The sequence below is a fragment of the Sminthopsis crassicaudata genome, chromosome 4, assembly GCF_048593235.1.
Source record: "Sminthopsis crassicaudata isolate SCR6 chromosome 4, ASM4859323v1, whole genome shotgun sequence".
Taxonomy (NCBI): domain Eukaryota; kingdom Metazoa; phylum Chordata; class Mammalia; order Dasyuromorphia; family Dasyuridae; genus Sminthopsis; species Sminthopsis crassicaudata.
The window spans coordinates 382923332-382940829 of NC_133620.1; the positions used below are offsets into that span (position 1 = coordinate 382923332).

The 17498-nt window shown below is 38.8% G+C and overlaps 1 protein-coding gene across 7 annotated transcripts in view; it reads right to left on the reverse strand.

Moving 5' to 3' along the window:
- SIPA1L2 (signal induced proliferation associated 1 like 2) overlaps positions 1-17498 on the reverse strand; it is a 243687-nt gene that overhangs the window by 21290 nt on the left and 204899 nt on the right. For all 7 annotated transcript variants that reach the window (XM_074262399.1, XM_074262403.1, XM_074262398.1 and 4 more), the window contains exons 15-18: positions 15034-15422; positions 7495-7719; positions 4524-4677; positions 530-749 (exon numbers count right to left, since the gene is read on the reverse strand). In XM_074262399.1, the coding sequence (XP_074118500.1) occupies positions 530-749; positions 4524-4677; positions 7495-7719; positions 15034-15422 (988 nt within the window). The remainder of the gene's footprint in view (positions 1-529; positions 750-4523; positions 4678-7494; positions 7720-15033; positions 15423-17498) is intronic.

The following is a 17498-nucleotide window of genomic DNA, read 5'->3' on the forward strand; positions in this document are numbered from 1 at the left end:
GTGGCAAATCACTCCAGTATCTTTACCAAGAAAACCCCAAATGGGAGCATTTCTGACCAACTTCAACCACAAAATTGTCTTTCTATTACAAGACCATAAAAGAGGAAGGGAGAGAATTCATAAATGAAAATTTAAAAAAGAAAAAAAAATGAAATTTTTTAAAAAATTAAAAAAAACAAATAGGATTTTGAGCCAGCAGGCAGGAGAAAACATGTTAGAGCATGAAGAGCATTGGAATCAGAGGAACCTGACACTACCTGAGTGACTGTGGCCAAGGCTTTTACCCTCTTCAGGTCTTAATTTCCCCACCTGTCAAGTGCAGAGGGGGGTCTAAATTGCTGCCAGCTCTAGATCCACCCCTCTCATGTTATGCATAAGGAATCCACGCTGCAGAGAGGGGGAAAGTGATTTTTTTGGAATGTCCCACAGCAGGCAGGCAGCCGACCAGGCTCAGGAGCCAGGTGTGATTAGGTGAAGTACAGGGTGCAGCCCAGAAGCCTTCACACAGTCACCCCCGGATGCCACTTACTTCTCAGGCTTCCCAGGCCCGGAGCCGGGTTGGTCCGAGGTGGGAGAGTGCTGTGGTAGGGGGGGGTGGTGCTGAACAAGATGTCGTTGGGCAAGGCTTGGTCCAGGATGGAACTCCGCGAGCTGCCAAAGGAAGATCCCCTGCGATTACTGCAGATGCTTTCGTCAGAGAGCGTGCGGTACAGGGACCTTCTGGGAGACAGGTTCCCATAGAATGAAAACTAGAGGGTCAGAAGAGAGGGGAAAGGGCATTAGTAAACAACAAAGCCATGCAGAGGATGCCGTCAGGTGCCATGGGCTGATACAGCCCCCTGAAAACTCACAGTGAGCTCTTCCCCAGGAAGGTGCTGGAGGAAACCCACCGACTCCCCTGGCTAAACGCTCTGGTGTTTCAGAGCCATTATTCCAGTCTAATGCTTCCTCTCTGGCATTCGGCTAAATATGGTCACGAATCGATTAGGTGCTCCACTGCTGTATGAATTCTAAAATGCTAAATGGAACCTCCACAATCTTGGGACGATGATAGCTTCGGGACACAGAGAAGGTTACCATTTCAGGCAACATTTACTCACATGCACACACAAAGCTGCTGGATTTTAATCTGGAACAATTAGGCTGCTAATAACAGTGATTTCAGCACTGACCAATTGCATGTGAGGTCAATCTAATCCATATGACAAGAAAACTAATTTCAAATATCAGAAACTTGTAGGATGCCCAAATAAATCTAATGGAAACCGAAAAGTCTAGTTGAAAAAAGAATTCCATGAAATTTTTGTAACTGAATTTAGAGAAAAATTTAGAGAAAAATTCCTTACAATAGTGTTTACTAAAATACTTGATTCAGATGAGACATACACATACATAACACACACACACACACACACACACACACACACACACACACACACACCATCTTAAAACAAAATCAAACAAAACCCCACATTTCCAACATGTTCTGTTACATCCTGAGGCATATCCCGTTGGATAAACAAGTGCGATGGGCTGCTTGTCCTTAAACGTTGTTTACATCAAATAAGTATAGAAATGGCTATTTAAGTTGGTGAATGCAGCAGAAGGGCTAAAAATATCCCTATTCTTTGTGTTCCTTCCATTCTGTCGACTCTTCCTAACTGATGAATGCTTACATAAATCATGTACGTGGCCTACAAAGTTAAACATATACTAGAGAAAAAAATGTGGTTTTTAAAGGAGGAATCTCTTGACAAAAAGGATATGCTATCAGAATTTATTTTTGCAATAGCCTGTCTTCATATCTGAACTCATTCTGCTATTTTCTGATTTATATTATTTGTACAATGTACATTATATATGCATATATGTACACATGCATACATACATACATATTATATATATATATATATATATATATATATATATATATATATATATATATATACACACACACATACATGCATTTACATATAGTGTGCCCAGCAGTCTTTGTGCAGTTTAAACCTTGAATGAGCTTATATTAGCAAAACATCATTTAATACATATATGTTAAGAACAAGAGATTCATTAGGATCCAATTCTTAGGGGATTCTCTTTACACAGACGACTAGACCATTCTTCAGCACATTATTATAGGCAGAAGAGAATAAAGGGTTTTTGAGGTAGGATCTAATTTGTGTTATTCCAAGGCTATAATTCAGTTAATTGGAGTAAAATTCCATTTTAGAAAAGGCAGAATTTTTGCTGACTTGTTCTTTTTTTCTGACTCCTTGTCAATAATAAAGGGAATTATGAATATTTTCTATTTCTATAAGGGTTATTATGGCCTGGGAGCCATGCTCTGGCCTTGGTTTCCCTACTTAGCTACGTATGTTCTGAGGGAAGACATTTAAACTCTGGGATTCAGCTTCCTCATCTATTAAATTAGGGTCTAAAATTGGATCCCAGATCAAGAATGAGAAGAGACCTCAGGGCTATCTAAACTCAGATTTACAGATAAGAAAACTGAAGCCCAGAAAAGATAAATGGCCAGAATTACCCAGATTTTATTAGAGGTAGGTGCTGAACCCAAGTTTTCTCCCTCCAATGTCACTGAATGTGCTGATTCCCCTGATTTCTAAGGTTTCCTCTAGCTCTAATTCAGCTGTCATGTATCTAAAGCTGGGAAGAATTTTAGGTTAGTCTGCCGCCCAGCCTTCTGCCTTTGGCAAGATTTGACATTTGACAAAAAGAAAAAGAGAAAGAAAAATAGAAAAGGAAAAAAGAGACAATTGAAACCAAAAAAGGTCAAGTGATTTGTCCAATCTCCCTCTCATCTAGAAAGTAACAGACTTCCATTTTCCTCACCTCTTCCAGTTTTAATCTAACAGACCTGTTAGGGTCAGGGTCAATGACTATTGACATTAGTCTGTTTTTATAATTACTATATTTACTTGCACCTTTCTTCCCCCTCCCTCTCTATATCAATCTCCATTTAGAAACAGATATACTGTTTTTTACAGCAAAACCCTCCCCTCCTGATCTTTCTGCTTTCATAAAATAATCATTGCTGCCAGCAGAGGCTTCTAAATGGAACATGTTCTCTCTCTGTCAGAGTAAAAAGGAGTGAGAAAGGAAGCTGACCACTTGCTGGGTGGGAGGGGAGAAGGGAAGAAAAACTCATCACCAGCATTTGCTACTTTTCTCTCTTTTCTGCTTCCCTCCTACCTTCTCTAAGCTGAGAGACAGAAGGATGTTAGTTCCCCAGCACGTCCAATTTAGCTGAAAGGAGAGAGGTGAACTGAGGCTACAGCCCCTTCCTTCTTCCTTCTAGCTCTGAGACAAAAATTGGTAAGTCACATAGCTGAAATATGAAAAGGAAATTCTAAATGTAGACAGTGGTGGCCAATTGCTTCAAAATCTTTCTCTTTTTAGGTCTTATCACCATCTTGACCATGACCAGCGTCTTCCCCGCCCCATCATCATCATCATCATCATCATCATCATCATCACTAATATTTATACTGCACCTAGGGACTGTGATATAAATGTCTCAAGTCTTCACAAAAACTCTGGGAGGCAAGTGCTATTATTATGCTCATTTTGCAGAGGACTGAGCCTAGGGTGACATAGCTAGCCAGTGCCTGAGGGCCCATTTGAACTCAGGTATTCCTGGCTCGGGGCCTGACACTTTGGACAGTGACCCATGTTTTCTTGCAGGTGCAGCTTTGGTTACATAACTATAAGAAACCTCGGCCTTGAACCCAGAGAGATGCTAATAAGCAATAGTGCAGTGCCCACCTACATTCCCTATGCTCAATCCCAATCGGAACAATCACTTTTGCTCATCTTTTATAGGGATGGTATTTTAAAAACCATAATGACGACTCACTTTTTAAAATGTCTGAACTAACACAGGCCTGTACTCCTCTTCTGCAATATTATCTATTTTTCTTCCAGGATTTCAAGCACAGTATTCAATAAACTATGGGCAGGCTTTTAGTATGATTTGAGGGGTGGGGGTGAAGCCTTCATTATAATTATCACAATTACTGGAGTTCTTCAAACAGGCTTGAAGCCATATTAACCTTATCCTCATGCCATTCAATTTCCATGTAAAGTTTCTGCTCTCAGCAAAGAAATTGAACCTATAAATGAAAAAATATGTACAAACTGTTTCTGACTCCACTCATGTTTTCCTTCCATGTTTATGCTTTAGTTTCCCTGTCTGCCCATCTGTCACCTTCTCCTGCTGAATATACTTAATTTAGGGGCAGCTAGATGGCACAGTGGATACAGTCCTGGCTCTGGAGCTGGGAGGACCTTAGTTCAAATCGGCCAGGAGACACTTCCCTCTTAGTAGCTATGTGGCTAAATCTACCACTTTGCAAAACATACAAGCAAACAAAACCCCAATATTAAATAAATACACTCGGCTTATAAGAAATAGTGGGTTCTGTCGGGATCCTTTTTAGAGATCATAGGCTACATCTGAGTAACTGTCCTTTGTAGGGACTGAAAATCCTTTTAAATTGGCTAACCTTTCTTCGGCCCTCCTCCACCAAAGGGCTGCCGGGAAGCATTAACTTCAAAAAGTCTTCTTTGGACAGGACATGCTGCGTTTCAGAAACTGCATCCTCCACCACGGCCTGATGTTGACTTGATGTGGACATGGCTTCCATATCACTATACATTCTGTTTGAACAGATCAGAATAAAAGAGAGAGGATCAGGGAGCCAACCATCACACTGCCTGTGAAATTATAAATTAAAATGCAATAACTAGTGTTCAAAAACACATACACAAATACACATGTGCATTTCTTTATTATTAAGTCAGTTCAGTTTTGCTCCCCCTTCATTCCAAATCCCCAAGTCATTTTACATTTATGAACTAAGTTCAATTGCCAGATAAGATTTTTGAATAATTCAGAAACAAATCAGATTCCCAGAGCACAATATATGGAAACAAGCTGCCGCTTCCTCCAATGAAGCCTGTTTCCTTTTTTCCTAGTTTGGATTTGGAAACAGAGTTTCAATAATTCATTAGATTGATTTAAAAACGTAGAGATGAGCCAGTGTTTTTAAATCAGTGTGTGTGCTTCTTAAAAACTTGGAGATTAAGGGTAGTCAGACCCCAGGACCCCAGGTCCCAATCCTACGGTGTCCCGAGGAGCTGCCCGAGGTTCAAGAGTAACCATTTCTGGCATATGCCAAACACGTTTAATTATCAGCAATTTCATAAAGCTGTCTGGATAAATAAAACATCTGTCTCCCTTAATTATCAGTATATAAAAATGTATTTGTGGTCAACAAAAGACTGTCAGACTGAATTACTGCCTTTCAGCTCTCTACCAGGAGGGAAGCAAAAGAGTGATCTTTAAAGGGTTTACTCTGAAAACGCACTTTAAACGACTGTACATGTCCAAAGACATAAACTGGAGTCCAATTACTTCCTGCCAAATGCAGAGCAATCAGTGACTGGAGTAGCCTCGCAGAGGCAATGGCCTTCGCTACTGAACTGTAACTCTAGGAATTAAGATGTACCGAGGCAGCTAAGTCTGGCAAATGAGCTGTTCAGGGCTCTCATCACTGGCACCTCGGAGGCATTTTGGTTCAGAGAGGAGGCTGTTACAACAAGCTAAGCAAAAGCTCCAGAAAAAATGTTTAAATTGGAAACTTTCACTTATAAACACAAAACTAATAACCATTTCTCTGGGAAAAAAATCCCATCCCTGTTCCTAAAATGGTATACATTTTCATGCACTTTCAAGTATTTCAAGGACTAACACATGAAAAACAGACAGGAGATGAGGGAAGGAGGAGAGCTTTGAAAATGATGAAAATCAGTGCAGAAGTACTCGTTGGTGAGTTTGTAGGCATGTACAAAAGGCCTCCTCAAAAACCTTCTTAAGAAGTCCATGAAGGACATTCTAGTATTTTTACAAGGAGGACTGCTGGCAAGTCCAGTCTCTGTGATCTAGTCCAGAGCTACAAGCTGGACCTTGTCTCTAGCTTTTTCAAAACAACCTCCATGGGAGGGGGTTGAGAGTAAGCCTGATCTCTATTGCCTCGGCAAATAGATATCTCTACAGTCCCGGAGTCAGGACCCTCAGACACAGCTGTATGATCCCGAATAATTCTTTTAAGCACTACTCGCCTCAGTTTCCTTGACTGTAAAAATAAGAGTAATAATAGCACTTACCTCCCATTAGTGTGCAAATAACAACAACATTTATACTTACTACATGTCAAGCACTGTGTTAAGCTCTCTACAATTGGGATCACATTTGAGCCACACAACAACCCTAGGATTATCATCCTCATTTTAGGTTAAACAAAATAACATCTGTGAAATGCTTTGCAAACCTTAAAGTGCTGCATAAATGGTTGATTCCATTATCTCTGTGGTTGTTGCCATTGATACTGTGGAAGTATTTTGAATCAGTTTGTGGGTCCAACACTTGTTCAATACATTTGTTGTGCCAGTTTCCCTTTAAAGTGCATATGAAGAAAAGCAGTAGCTAAATGATGCTAATGTATGCTTTAATGCTTCCTAAAACCTATAATCCTCTCAATCTTAAAGAGTTATCAAGGGCATTAAGAAGTTAAATGAGTTGTCCAGTTTGTGTGAGAGATGAGACTTTCTATATCACATTGCCTACAATGATATGAACTTAAAAATATCTTTTAATCATGCAGTTAGGAGATATTTTTATAAAATGGATAATTAATTTTAAAAAGATACTTTATTTTTTTAAATAAAGCTTCAAAAACTCTCCAAGGGCATCCTTAATATTCATCAAAGAAGACATATGCACTTGAAAGTATTAGCATTTGATGCCATTATGGTGGCCTAATCCAGTAGGAAATGTTAACCCAGAGATTGAAATGAGTACACAATATCTTTTTTAGGTCTGAATCTTCAAAAAGCAATTAAAATGGTTTGGTTAGCCTTCTTCTGCATATGCTGAAATATGTAAGAACCTACTACTTCAAAGGTATAGAAATACAACAATTACAGATATCATGAAATATTTTATCAAAAGGTCAATCAACATATTTTCTGTTATAAATAATTATAAAACAACCCCATTTTTCAAAGCATAGGAAATAAAAAGGAAACCAAAGCAATGTTTAAAAGAGTAAACAAATAAAAATACTTTTTTATTGTTTAAAGATACTTAGCTCCACCATAAATTCAATGTGTGCACTCTCTACCCTTGAATTTGCTGATTTCTCAGATTTAAACTTAAACAATATTTTGCTGAAAATATTTCTATTGGAAAAATTTAGTTTTGGTCTTTAGGAAGAAAAAAAATTCTTTTAATTCAATGTTGAGATTGGGAAATGGACTTAAGAGTTTTAAGAAAAATATGTAAGTTAAATTTTTTTGCAAAAAATCAGTTAACTTTAAAGAAAGACCTACTCCTTTAGGAAAAAAAAATCATTTTCCTATTTTCTCTTTCCTCATAATTTTGCCCAGAGAAAAAGAAAAAGTTGCTTTACTTACCCCTGACATTCATTTACTTCAGACTCTTCGGGTGTGGGGCTGCCTTCTGATTTCTTCCAACCAATTACATATTTGCTGACTGCGCCTTGCCTATGGTAGGATTTGGACACTGACCCAGTAACCTGCTGGCCACTATTGTGTGATACTATGTAGACTTTGGAGGTGTCCAAAGATCCACTATTTTTAGAACAGTGTGCTGAAGGGCTTCCTGAGTGGTGGGAACCACTGTAAAAGGGAAAAAAAGAAACAAAAGCAGCATTACAATGCTATCCCTAGAAGCTCTGGGACACTGCCAATCACAGACACAATTGTTGTGCTTTCCCCTCTCTCCCAGAGCAAGATGAGGGAAAGGGACAAGATTGCTTACATGGGGAAACTTTTAACATCCTCACATTTTACACCCAATTTGTGGACACACGTGCAGATCAAAAACATTTAAAAAGTGGGCCTTGGGGAAACCTACAAGTCGGAGTGGTCCAACCTGGGATCGCCATGCATTCATCAGTAAGACAATGGGGCCATATCATCTCCCAGCACTTCAAGGTTAAGAGCTCTGATATTCTGAGTCCTCCTCAGGAGCCCTCTAACATAGTGCGCAAAGTTCTTTTTTTCCCCATTTTTCTCATGTAACCACTCAAACTATTTAAGGATTTAAGATTCTCAAATTCTTTCATGTATAATCTCATTTGATCTGCAAAGTGGGAGCCATGACATGGACCTAACCCACAAGAATTAATGAATAGAATCACAAAACAACTTTATGCCATTTTACAAACACAAAAACACTGCACGTGCTTAAACATTATAGCTTCTAATACATGAGGTTCTTCGTTCTGGTGTATTTCACATTTATAAAATGTGAACTATGAAAAGCTAAGCTTACAGTGCAGATAAATGAGAAAGTGATTATTCACAGTACAGTACTATTGCTTTACAAAAGGATTTATAATGGGGTCCTCTTAAACAGCAAGGTCCCCTTGTGCATTGAAAACATGATTTGGTTTAGGAAATCAGAGCTTTTAAGGATTAGACTTATAATATTAGTAGCCCATATTTAGATGGCATTCTTTGGCTTACTAAATTGATTTGCACACTTTTTAGAAGCGTATCTACTGCACATCCAGTGAGAAACAGGCCATCCTCAGCTATAGTGAGATGAGGAGAGGGTGCCCAAGCTGGGTCTGAGAGCTGAAGAGACGTTTGGGCACTTTGGAGAGAGGTGGGGGACAATCCCCTGGCCTGAGGCAGTACAAGAGGAACTGCCTCCAAAGAGGGATGGGAGGCTCTCAAGAACAAGATTTTGGCAATGAAATTTTTAGAATCAACTACGATGAGCAGAGGAGGGTATAAAAGGAAAGGAAACAGGATGAACAGGGAACCTAGATTTGAAAACGGCAGATACTTTCAAATGAAATAAGATCTAGTAGCTCAAGAAAAACACAAAAAAGAACAAGTTCTGTAAGAAAATTATCAGCAAGACAAAGACCTAGAATAAGCCGAGGTTTGAAATCACAGTTAAATACCAAAGAAAGACCTTTTCTTGGCAGTTGATGGAGGACAGAGACACAAGAAGGGTGATAGAAGTGCCTGATTCAGAATGATAATATATTAATAGAAAAAGATGAAACGATTTAACTTCTATTTTTCCATCTGTTAATACTGCAGGGGAGAATAATCTTTATACAATAGGAAAAAGAGAATGGAAGCATTTAACAGTGATATGAAACACTGTATAAACACCTAGCTAACTTTCAAGAAATTTAGACACCTGGGCCAAAACAAGATGCTGAAAAGAAGCTGGAGAGGAAAATAAGAAACTTCTCATTTCATCCTCCTTGGCAGCATCAATTTTAGGCCTATGAACGATTTTCAAGTTTCCTTTTTGTTCCTTTTCTCCCGGAACAACCCTTAAATTTGGAGCACTATCATTTTTGTTCATCAGAATTATTCTCTCTTAGTATGAGATGTTCTGCTGTCTCCAAAACACTCAAGAAAGTTGGGAAGGGGATAGTGTGTAAGTAAGGGAGATGTAGGCAGTAGGGAGAAATTGGTAACATAGTAGAAGGGAGGACTGAATTGTTCCACAGTACTAAGATAACTGATATCAGAAATTAAACCGATTTGACCTTAAACTTTTAGTAGCATTCACAGTTAGATTTCAGTCACAGGTTCTTTTGCTTGAAATGAAACGGCCTGTGTAAAGAAGTCTCTAGGAGGGGACACAGATGAAGGTCAAATCCCCTTTCCTTCAGCATGACATAAGGACTGCTATTTATATATGAAAAATAGTCAGTTTCTTAGATTTCTAAGCTAGTTTATCTTTTTTTTTTAAAAAGAAGTTTTATTACTATCTTAATAATTTGTTTATTTTTTCATTGCACATTTTAAGAGAGCAATAAGTCACTTCCTTTAAGGAAGTAAGTATCCAAATGTTAGATATAAGCAATTATAATTTTGTAAAAATAAAAAACACAAAACAAGAAGTTCTGGGTTTTGTCAACTTTGTTTTCTCCAGGGATTTTTTATTTCTCATTCTACCACAAAAAATTATTTCCTACTAAAGTCCTGTTTCTATATTCCATGGAAATGAGCCTGGGTTCTCTATTCCATCCACAAATATTTAAACAGTTATGTGCCAGGCACTGTGGGCTACAAAAATAAACAAAAATAGAGAAAGTTCTTCCCCTCAGGGAGAATACATTCTATTAAGGAAAATGACTTGTAGACATAAACATATAAAATATATTCAATGTAAATACATGGGAGTACTAGTAGCTGAAGAGAAAGGGAGATGAACCTAGAGATGAACTTTGAAGGAAGAAAAGGAAAGAGGCTAAAAACTATGAGCAATCTTGACTATAAGAGATCACTGGCAGAAGAATGTCTATGAAGTGACGAATTTTAGGGGCTGCACAAATTAATGATAACTGAGACTAAGAACAAAATTGAGGAAGGATTGAAAGCTGTGTCAGCAATAGGGAGTAATCAAATTGAAAAAAAAAAATCAAAGGCACTCAAAAGTCACCTTCTCCCCCACCCAGTACATAATATACATGTCTTCTTTATGTTTATATGTCTGTGTGAATTGAATACAAAGCACGAGAACACAAATCTGGCACGCAGAATGCATATCTATTTTCTCCTCATCTGGACTCTACAGAATTTTCTCAAAGTTTACAGAATCAAAATAGCTTAAGATAGATCCCATGTGTTTGAATAATTTAAGCATTTTTTTTACTTTTCTACTGGGTTAAATCAAAACAAGCTATCTTATGCTTTCATTTTTTTCATGTGTCTGTCCAGGAAGGAAGGAAAGGTACAGAAAATTGTATTCTAGAATTTCATGACTGAATCCCATATTAAGATGCAGAGATGTTTCTAGTTCTGATACTAGCTGGAGTGAGTTTCCTTAAAGCTCTGAATCTAGGTGATGGTGAAAGCAAAAGCCTCCAGTATTAAGTTGGAAATGGAGTTCAAAGTCATCATCAACTGTGAATTATGAGTAAAAAGAAGCCAAATTGCAAAAAGATTCAACTCTTACAAAGCAGTTCACTATCTACAACAGATGTGCACATATGCAATTTTAAAGAGAGGGAATGAAAACAAAACCAATCAGAAATTCAATCTAGCACATGTATTTGCTTGCCAGCAGTATGACCCATGCTAATTTAAATAAGAGTTAAGGTATGCAAAAAAGCTGCTTCACTTGTGCATAAATATCAACAGCCTCTCCCTAAAAGATGCCTTTATATAGAGGCATGTGTACCTTGCAAGCAAAGATGACTACCCAAACAACATTTGATGGCAATATAAAATCCTATTTTTCATGCCAACTAGATGAGCCTAATAAGGTATTATAAAAGAAGCTGTTTTTCCCAACTGCTATGCTCTGCATAAAACATTAATATGGGAATAGGATGCCAAAGTATTTTAGGTATTAAATACAACTTTCAACTGCCCATGAAATCAGGTAGGGAGGATTTAGACTTTAACATCCCATTTTAACCACTCATTATTAGCATTCCCCTAAATAAAAAAATGAAACAGCAAGTGGGCAAGTCATGTAATTCTATTTGCCTCAGTTTCCTCATCTGTAAAAATGAGCTGAAGAAGGAAAGGGCAAACCACTTCTGTACTTTTGCCAAAAAAGCCCCCAAAAGGGTCATGAAGAGTTGGACACAACTGAGAAATGACAACAACAAAAAACATTCTAGTGCTAATAACAAGAAGCAGAACTATCTAAACTGAGTGCTTCTACAACTTCCCTAATTTCTCGACTGGAAGAGATAATTAAGAAAATGATTAAATCATATATAGCATAAATAGGGCAAGTTTTGTTTTTTAAAGTAGTAAAAGGAGACTAATAACTTACACACTGAGAATTGGGAGTGTATCTAGTATTTGAGAAAGCTGTCTACACTGGATGCTATAATTTTTTTTTCCTATCACTCATTCTCTTCTAAACTCTCTACAATCTGGCTCATCGTTCATCTGAAATCACCTTCTGCAAAATTACCAGTGATGCCTTCTTGCCACATCTATTGGTCTGTTTAATGTGGCTTCTGAAGCTGCTGATCACCTTCTCCTGGATATTCTTTTCTCTCTGGATTTCCATGGCACTGTTACACTTACTGTTTTCCTTTGCTGATTCTCCAAATGTCTTTTTTTTGCTAATCTTTATCCGTGTCTTGCTCACTAAGTCTAGGAGCCCTTTGAGGATGTGTCCTGGATCCTCTTCTCTTCTCCCTCTTTCATATTTCACTTTATAATATCGTTAAGTTTCACAGATATAATTGTAATCTTTGTGCCTATGATTCCCAGATCCATATAACTATCACTAGTTTCATGGCCTGTGCTACATATCACCAAATGTCTCTTGGGCGTCTCAATCTCACAGTTCAATAGGTATCTCAAGATTAACACATCCCCAGAAGAATTCAACTTTCTCTCAACTCTCCTAACGGTCCCATTGCAATCAATGGTTCCGCCATTTCCCCAATCACACAGGCTTACAATTTGGTGCCATCCTTGTTTCCTTATTCTCGCCCCCCAAAATCTGATGCACTGCTAAATCTTTTCCCATGTACCTGCACAAGATGTCACAAACTCTCCTACAGATCTTCATCATTTCTCATTTGGACCATCACAGTAACCTAATGATTCTCTCTGCCTCAGGTCTCACCCTACTCCAATGTTCTGCTCAACAGCCAAGGGAATTTTTCTGGTGGTGTCCCTTCCCCTCCAGTGAGGTTCAGTTCCTAATGTCTCAAGAATGAAATATAAAGTATTTAGCATTCATAACCCAGCCCATTCCCACCTTTCCAGTCTTACACTTTCCCACTCCCTCCTAGTAGTCTATAACCAAAGCTTGCTTCTAGGTCTGTTGAATATGACATTCCATCTCTGGTCCCTGTGCTTCTGCTTTTCTCGATTATTTCCATAACTTAGTATAGTGACTATGTATAGAAAGTACTTACAGTGGTGACTTACCAAAAAAATACACAAAAAGCACATTTAACATACATAATAGTCATGAAACACCTTTCAGCATCTTACTCCTTGCCCTGGAAAGGGAAGTTCTGTTCATTTTTATGTTAAACATGGGAATGTAGCTGCCAGTCATTTAACTATTTTATTTCAATACTTGTTATGTTTTCTCCATGCTAGAAATTTGGATCCTTGTTCACTAAAGGTTCACTAAACTAAATGTTCACTAAATGCTATGAAGCATTGGGGAAAAACACTGATTGATCTGCTGGTAGAAGTCTTACATTCTTGTCCCCACTCTTTCACCAATTTGCTGTGTGGCTTTGGGTAAATACATCACCTTCTATGATTCCTTTGACCTAAACTATTTAATGACTGAACTAATGAACTAAACTATTTAAGAGTCTGTCTTCATGGCAAGTTAGAGGTTCGGAAGACTCCCCATATAGAGGGCTGGCAGAAGAGGTGGTCACCTGCAAGGTGCGATCTGAACACAATGGTCTGTCTACCTTGTAATACTGATCCTATGGATCTATTCAAAACTTCTACCATAAGAGCCAATACTCTCAGTTAAAAGCTTTGTATTTCCCAAAAGTTCCTACTCAGATGCATCTATGGTACCAAAGAATGAGCAATATATAAAGTCACTAACTCACCAGCAACTATTAACACAGTATTTTTTTAGATCAACCAACTGTCCTTAAAATCAGAAAGGTTTGAGGAAAGATGCCAGATACATTTTAAATTTGAGTTAAGAAAGGAAAATCAAGGATGTATGAAGCTGGTAGGAAGAAATATGGGTTATTGCCCAGGAGAATGATATGGCAGAGAGAGTTACCAAAGCTAACTTTTGTTTACTTCAAAAATTTCCCCCTAGGGCTAGCCTTTCAATTGAATTTTCTTGATCTAGTCTTTAAATTAAGCTGGGAAAAGGGATTAAAATCCCGATTTTTAAGTTATTATCAAGATTCTCTGATTTTTGTTGTTTGTAACATGCATGAAGTCTGACTCAAAACCACTAATGATCATATGTTACGTATTTCTATTTAGAACACATCTTTTAAATTTAGATTCAACCTTGACTAACAATGTCAAATAACGATCTATTAATTCACATCTCCTTTCTATTAAAAAACAAAGGACCTTAGTCTAACTTTTCCCATTAAGTGTGTGTTACAGAATACAATTAGAGAAACACAGCCTCATGTCTTGTGCACATACATCTCCAGGCCCCCACTAACTCACTTCTAATATTCCATTATAACTCCCAGTTTAAAGGGGAAGAGGAAGAAGTTCATGAAGGAACATACTTTATCTTAACAGCTCCCTTCTTAGCATCTTATGGACACTGAGCTTTCAAGGAGTTCCCAGGCTAATGGAGGGGCAACATGCAAGTCTCCAAGCACAAAGATTGTGCAACAGAAGGTAATATGAAAGAGAAATGCAGCACTTGCTCGGAGAAGCAGGAAAGGCCTCCTTGAGAAGGGAGCCGGGCAGATGGGGGGGGTCCTCCTGCAGGGTGTTGGGGTATTGCGTTTGAGGGACTATATGTAGGCCACTTGGTAAGCTGTGTGGAAGCCCCTTGCAGTCATCACAAAAGAGTGTCCCCTTCCACCCTCCCAAACTGCTCACCACAGCTCATAAACCATGAGCTCCACGTGGACTTGTTCAACAAATGAACGCATATTATAAGGGAAATGGAAAGCCTACACCTGATCTTCTACCTGCCTTTCCCAATTCCTGCCCACAGGAAGGCTTCCTTCAGGCCTGGGCGGTCAGGCAGAGCTGCACCTTACTGAGTTCAATCCCAGACACTGGCCGGGTGACTCTGGGCCAGTCATCGAACCCCATTCTCTCAGTTTTCTCATCCACATAGTGCACTGGAGAAGGAAAGGGCAGAGTCTCTGCCAAGAAACGGGGTCCCGGCTGCAATGACTCCCAGACCCAGCAGCACGGTTCTGCAGTTCCAAGCCCAACCCAGTCCGATTAGCCCTGATGGATCGTGGGTCACGCTGCAGACCCTCCCGGCACTGTGAGCGGCCAACAATGTACCTGGAATGGGAAGAGATCTCGCTCAGGTCCCCCAGGCTGCCTTCTGCGGTGTTACTGACGGAGATGGCAGAGGGATAGCTGTGAACCGCATAGAGCTTGGGCTGCTCCTCCTCCGGGCCGGGCCCTTCGGCCGCATCGGCCCACTGCTCGGCCCGGCTGTGCATCATGGACCTGCTGCCCGTCAGGTGCAGAGGGCCTATCATCGAGGTGGACATGCAGGGGGTGGTATCGATGCCGCTGTCCGTGGAGGCCCCCTTAATATAGGTCAGTCCCAGCAATTCGGGGTCCATGAGGTCTCCGGAGCCAAAGTGCTTGTCGTCACTGTTGCTGGATGTGTTACTAGAGAGGGTGTTACTGCTGGAGTGACTGGAACAATTTTTGTCTCCAATCTTGAAGAGGAAAAACAGAGAGTTTTGTTTTGTGTTTTTTTTTTTTTAATAGATTTTTACTTCATTAATCTATAAAGTCTATCAGTCTCATACTCCAAATAACCAAACCCTGCTTATTTCCCCCAACAGGAGAGAGACACATGATTTAAAAGCACCAATAGTAACAACAACAATCCCAGGCAAAGAGCATCGGAGATCAAGCAGCCAGTCAACCGATAAACATGTCATTAAGCATGACCAGATGGAGAAGAGTGAATATTTCCATGGCACTATTTGCCATGGTTCCTCTAGAGACAATCTGGTCTCACAAACAGGGCTTGACTTCAACTTGGGAAGACCCGGATTCGAATCTCTCCTCACTCAAGCGACATTAGGCAAGTCATTTATTTCTCTAAACTTGTTTCTGCATCTGTAAAATGAGGTTGTGTCCAGAACCGTGCTAAATAAATGGTGAGTGTTATAATACAGGCAGCGAAAACAGAAATCAGAAAGCAGTAAAAAACAGTTTATTTTGGAGGCTATTTTGGAGGAAGAACAGACCCTTTCAAAACCGGTTCCCCCCTTTCCTTTCACTTAGTTTGGAATGACTTCTACTGGCAGAACACAATCATCCGAGCATGAACCACAGACATGTTGTCACTCTCCAAATGGCCAGAAAATCAGCAAAATATAAAAGTTAAGGACACTATACAGGCAAGGGAAATAGGTAGATGATTTACAGAAAGGAAAAGGATGTTTTAATGGGAAAGTACTCCAATGATTTATATGGTGAAGATGGCAGTAGGAGCATTAAGCACTATCATTTTACTGTTGCAGGAAAGGAAAACATTCAGTGTTCTGCATTCTGGCAATATTCATACAACTATGGCCTCCATCTCCAAGGCCAAGTTAACATATTAGGACCAGAAGCCAATTAGCAAATGATGACCCAAATTGGAAAAAGGTCCTGTCCCTAATCTATTTTAAAGTGGCTTGTTTTTTATTTCTGCTAGAGTCTTTTAAAAAATACGTTCCTCCCCCAATTATATGTAAAAGCAAGTTTTAACATTTGGTTTTAAAAACTTTTTTAAGCTCCAAATTCTCTCCTTCCCTTTCTCCCTTCCCTAGGGTTTCCCCCTGAGGACACAAGCAATTTGTTATAGACTGTACATGTTCCTGTGAGATCCTTAAGTAAGTCTCACTGATCTTTTTAGCAGATGTCTATATTCCCAGCATTTTCCCAATGCTTAAATTACAGGTAGGGCTATATAGATTTAGGATCTGTAAAAAACTCAACTAAATAGAGTAAGGTTTTATCTTCCATTCCAGTAGCCACGTAAAGACATGTGGAATGTGGTTGGCTAGTGAACGTCTACATTATTCTTAACAATTATAAAAATGAATCAGGATGGTGAAAAGTAAACTTCCACATTTTTCATTAATGTAATTTGTGGCATAATGAACAATGTGAGAGACTTAAAAGTCATGAAAAGGTGGGTTCAAAACCTTCCTGAGATAGGTTAGTACCTGGTAAAGTCACTTAGTGACATATGCCTCAGGCAACTCCATGGCACTTACCTACTAAATTTTAATCTGTCCATGGAGAATAAGTTTATTCATCTTGATATAATCACAAATGTATTGTGCAGTGACTCATGCAATGCTTTTATTTAAAAAATTGTTTCTGGAAATACATGGTAATAACTAAGAATATAGGGAGTCTAATTTATTTTTAATTGGAAGCACAATTCCAATAAACTAGAATACATATGTGTATTTAACCTTCATATCAAAAATGTTTTGGTCATGAACTTATTTTAAATATAGAATATTTGATCCCAAGTTGCATTAATGAACTTTCAATTATGTATTTTGGACTTTTATTTTCCTAGCTAAGTGTTTGGGTTAAAAAGGGGGAAGGGTTGGAAAGAATAATATGATTCAATAATAGGAACCAGAAGGCTGGAGTTCTATTTTTAGCTCTGTCCTTGATTTTTTGTGACCTTGGGCATGTCATCTGTAGCTTTTTCCTCTGTAAAACAGAATAAAACAGCTTGTTTCTGGTTTTCCTCATCTCCAAGGCAACTCATGAAGTTG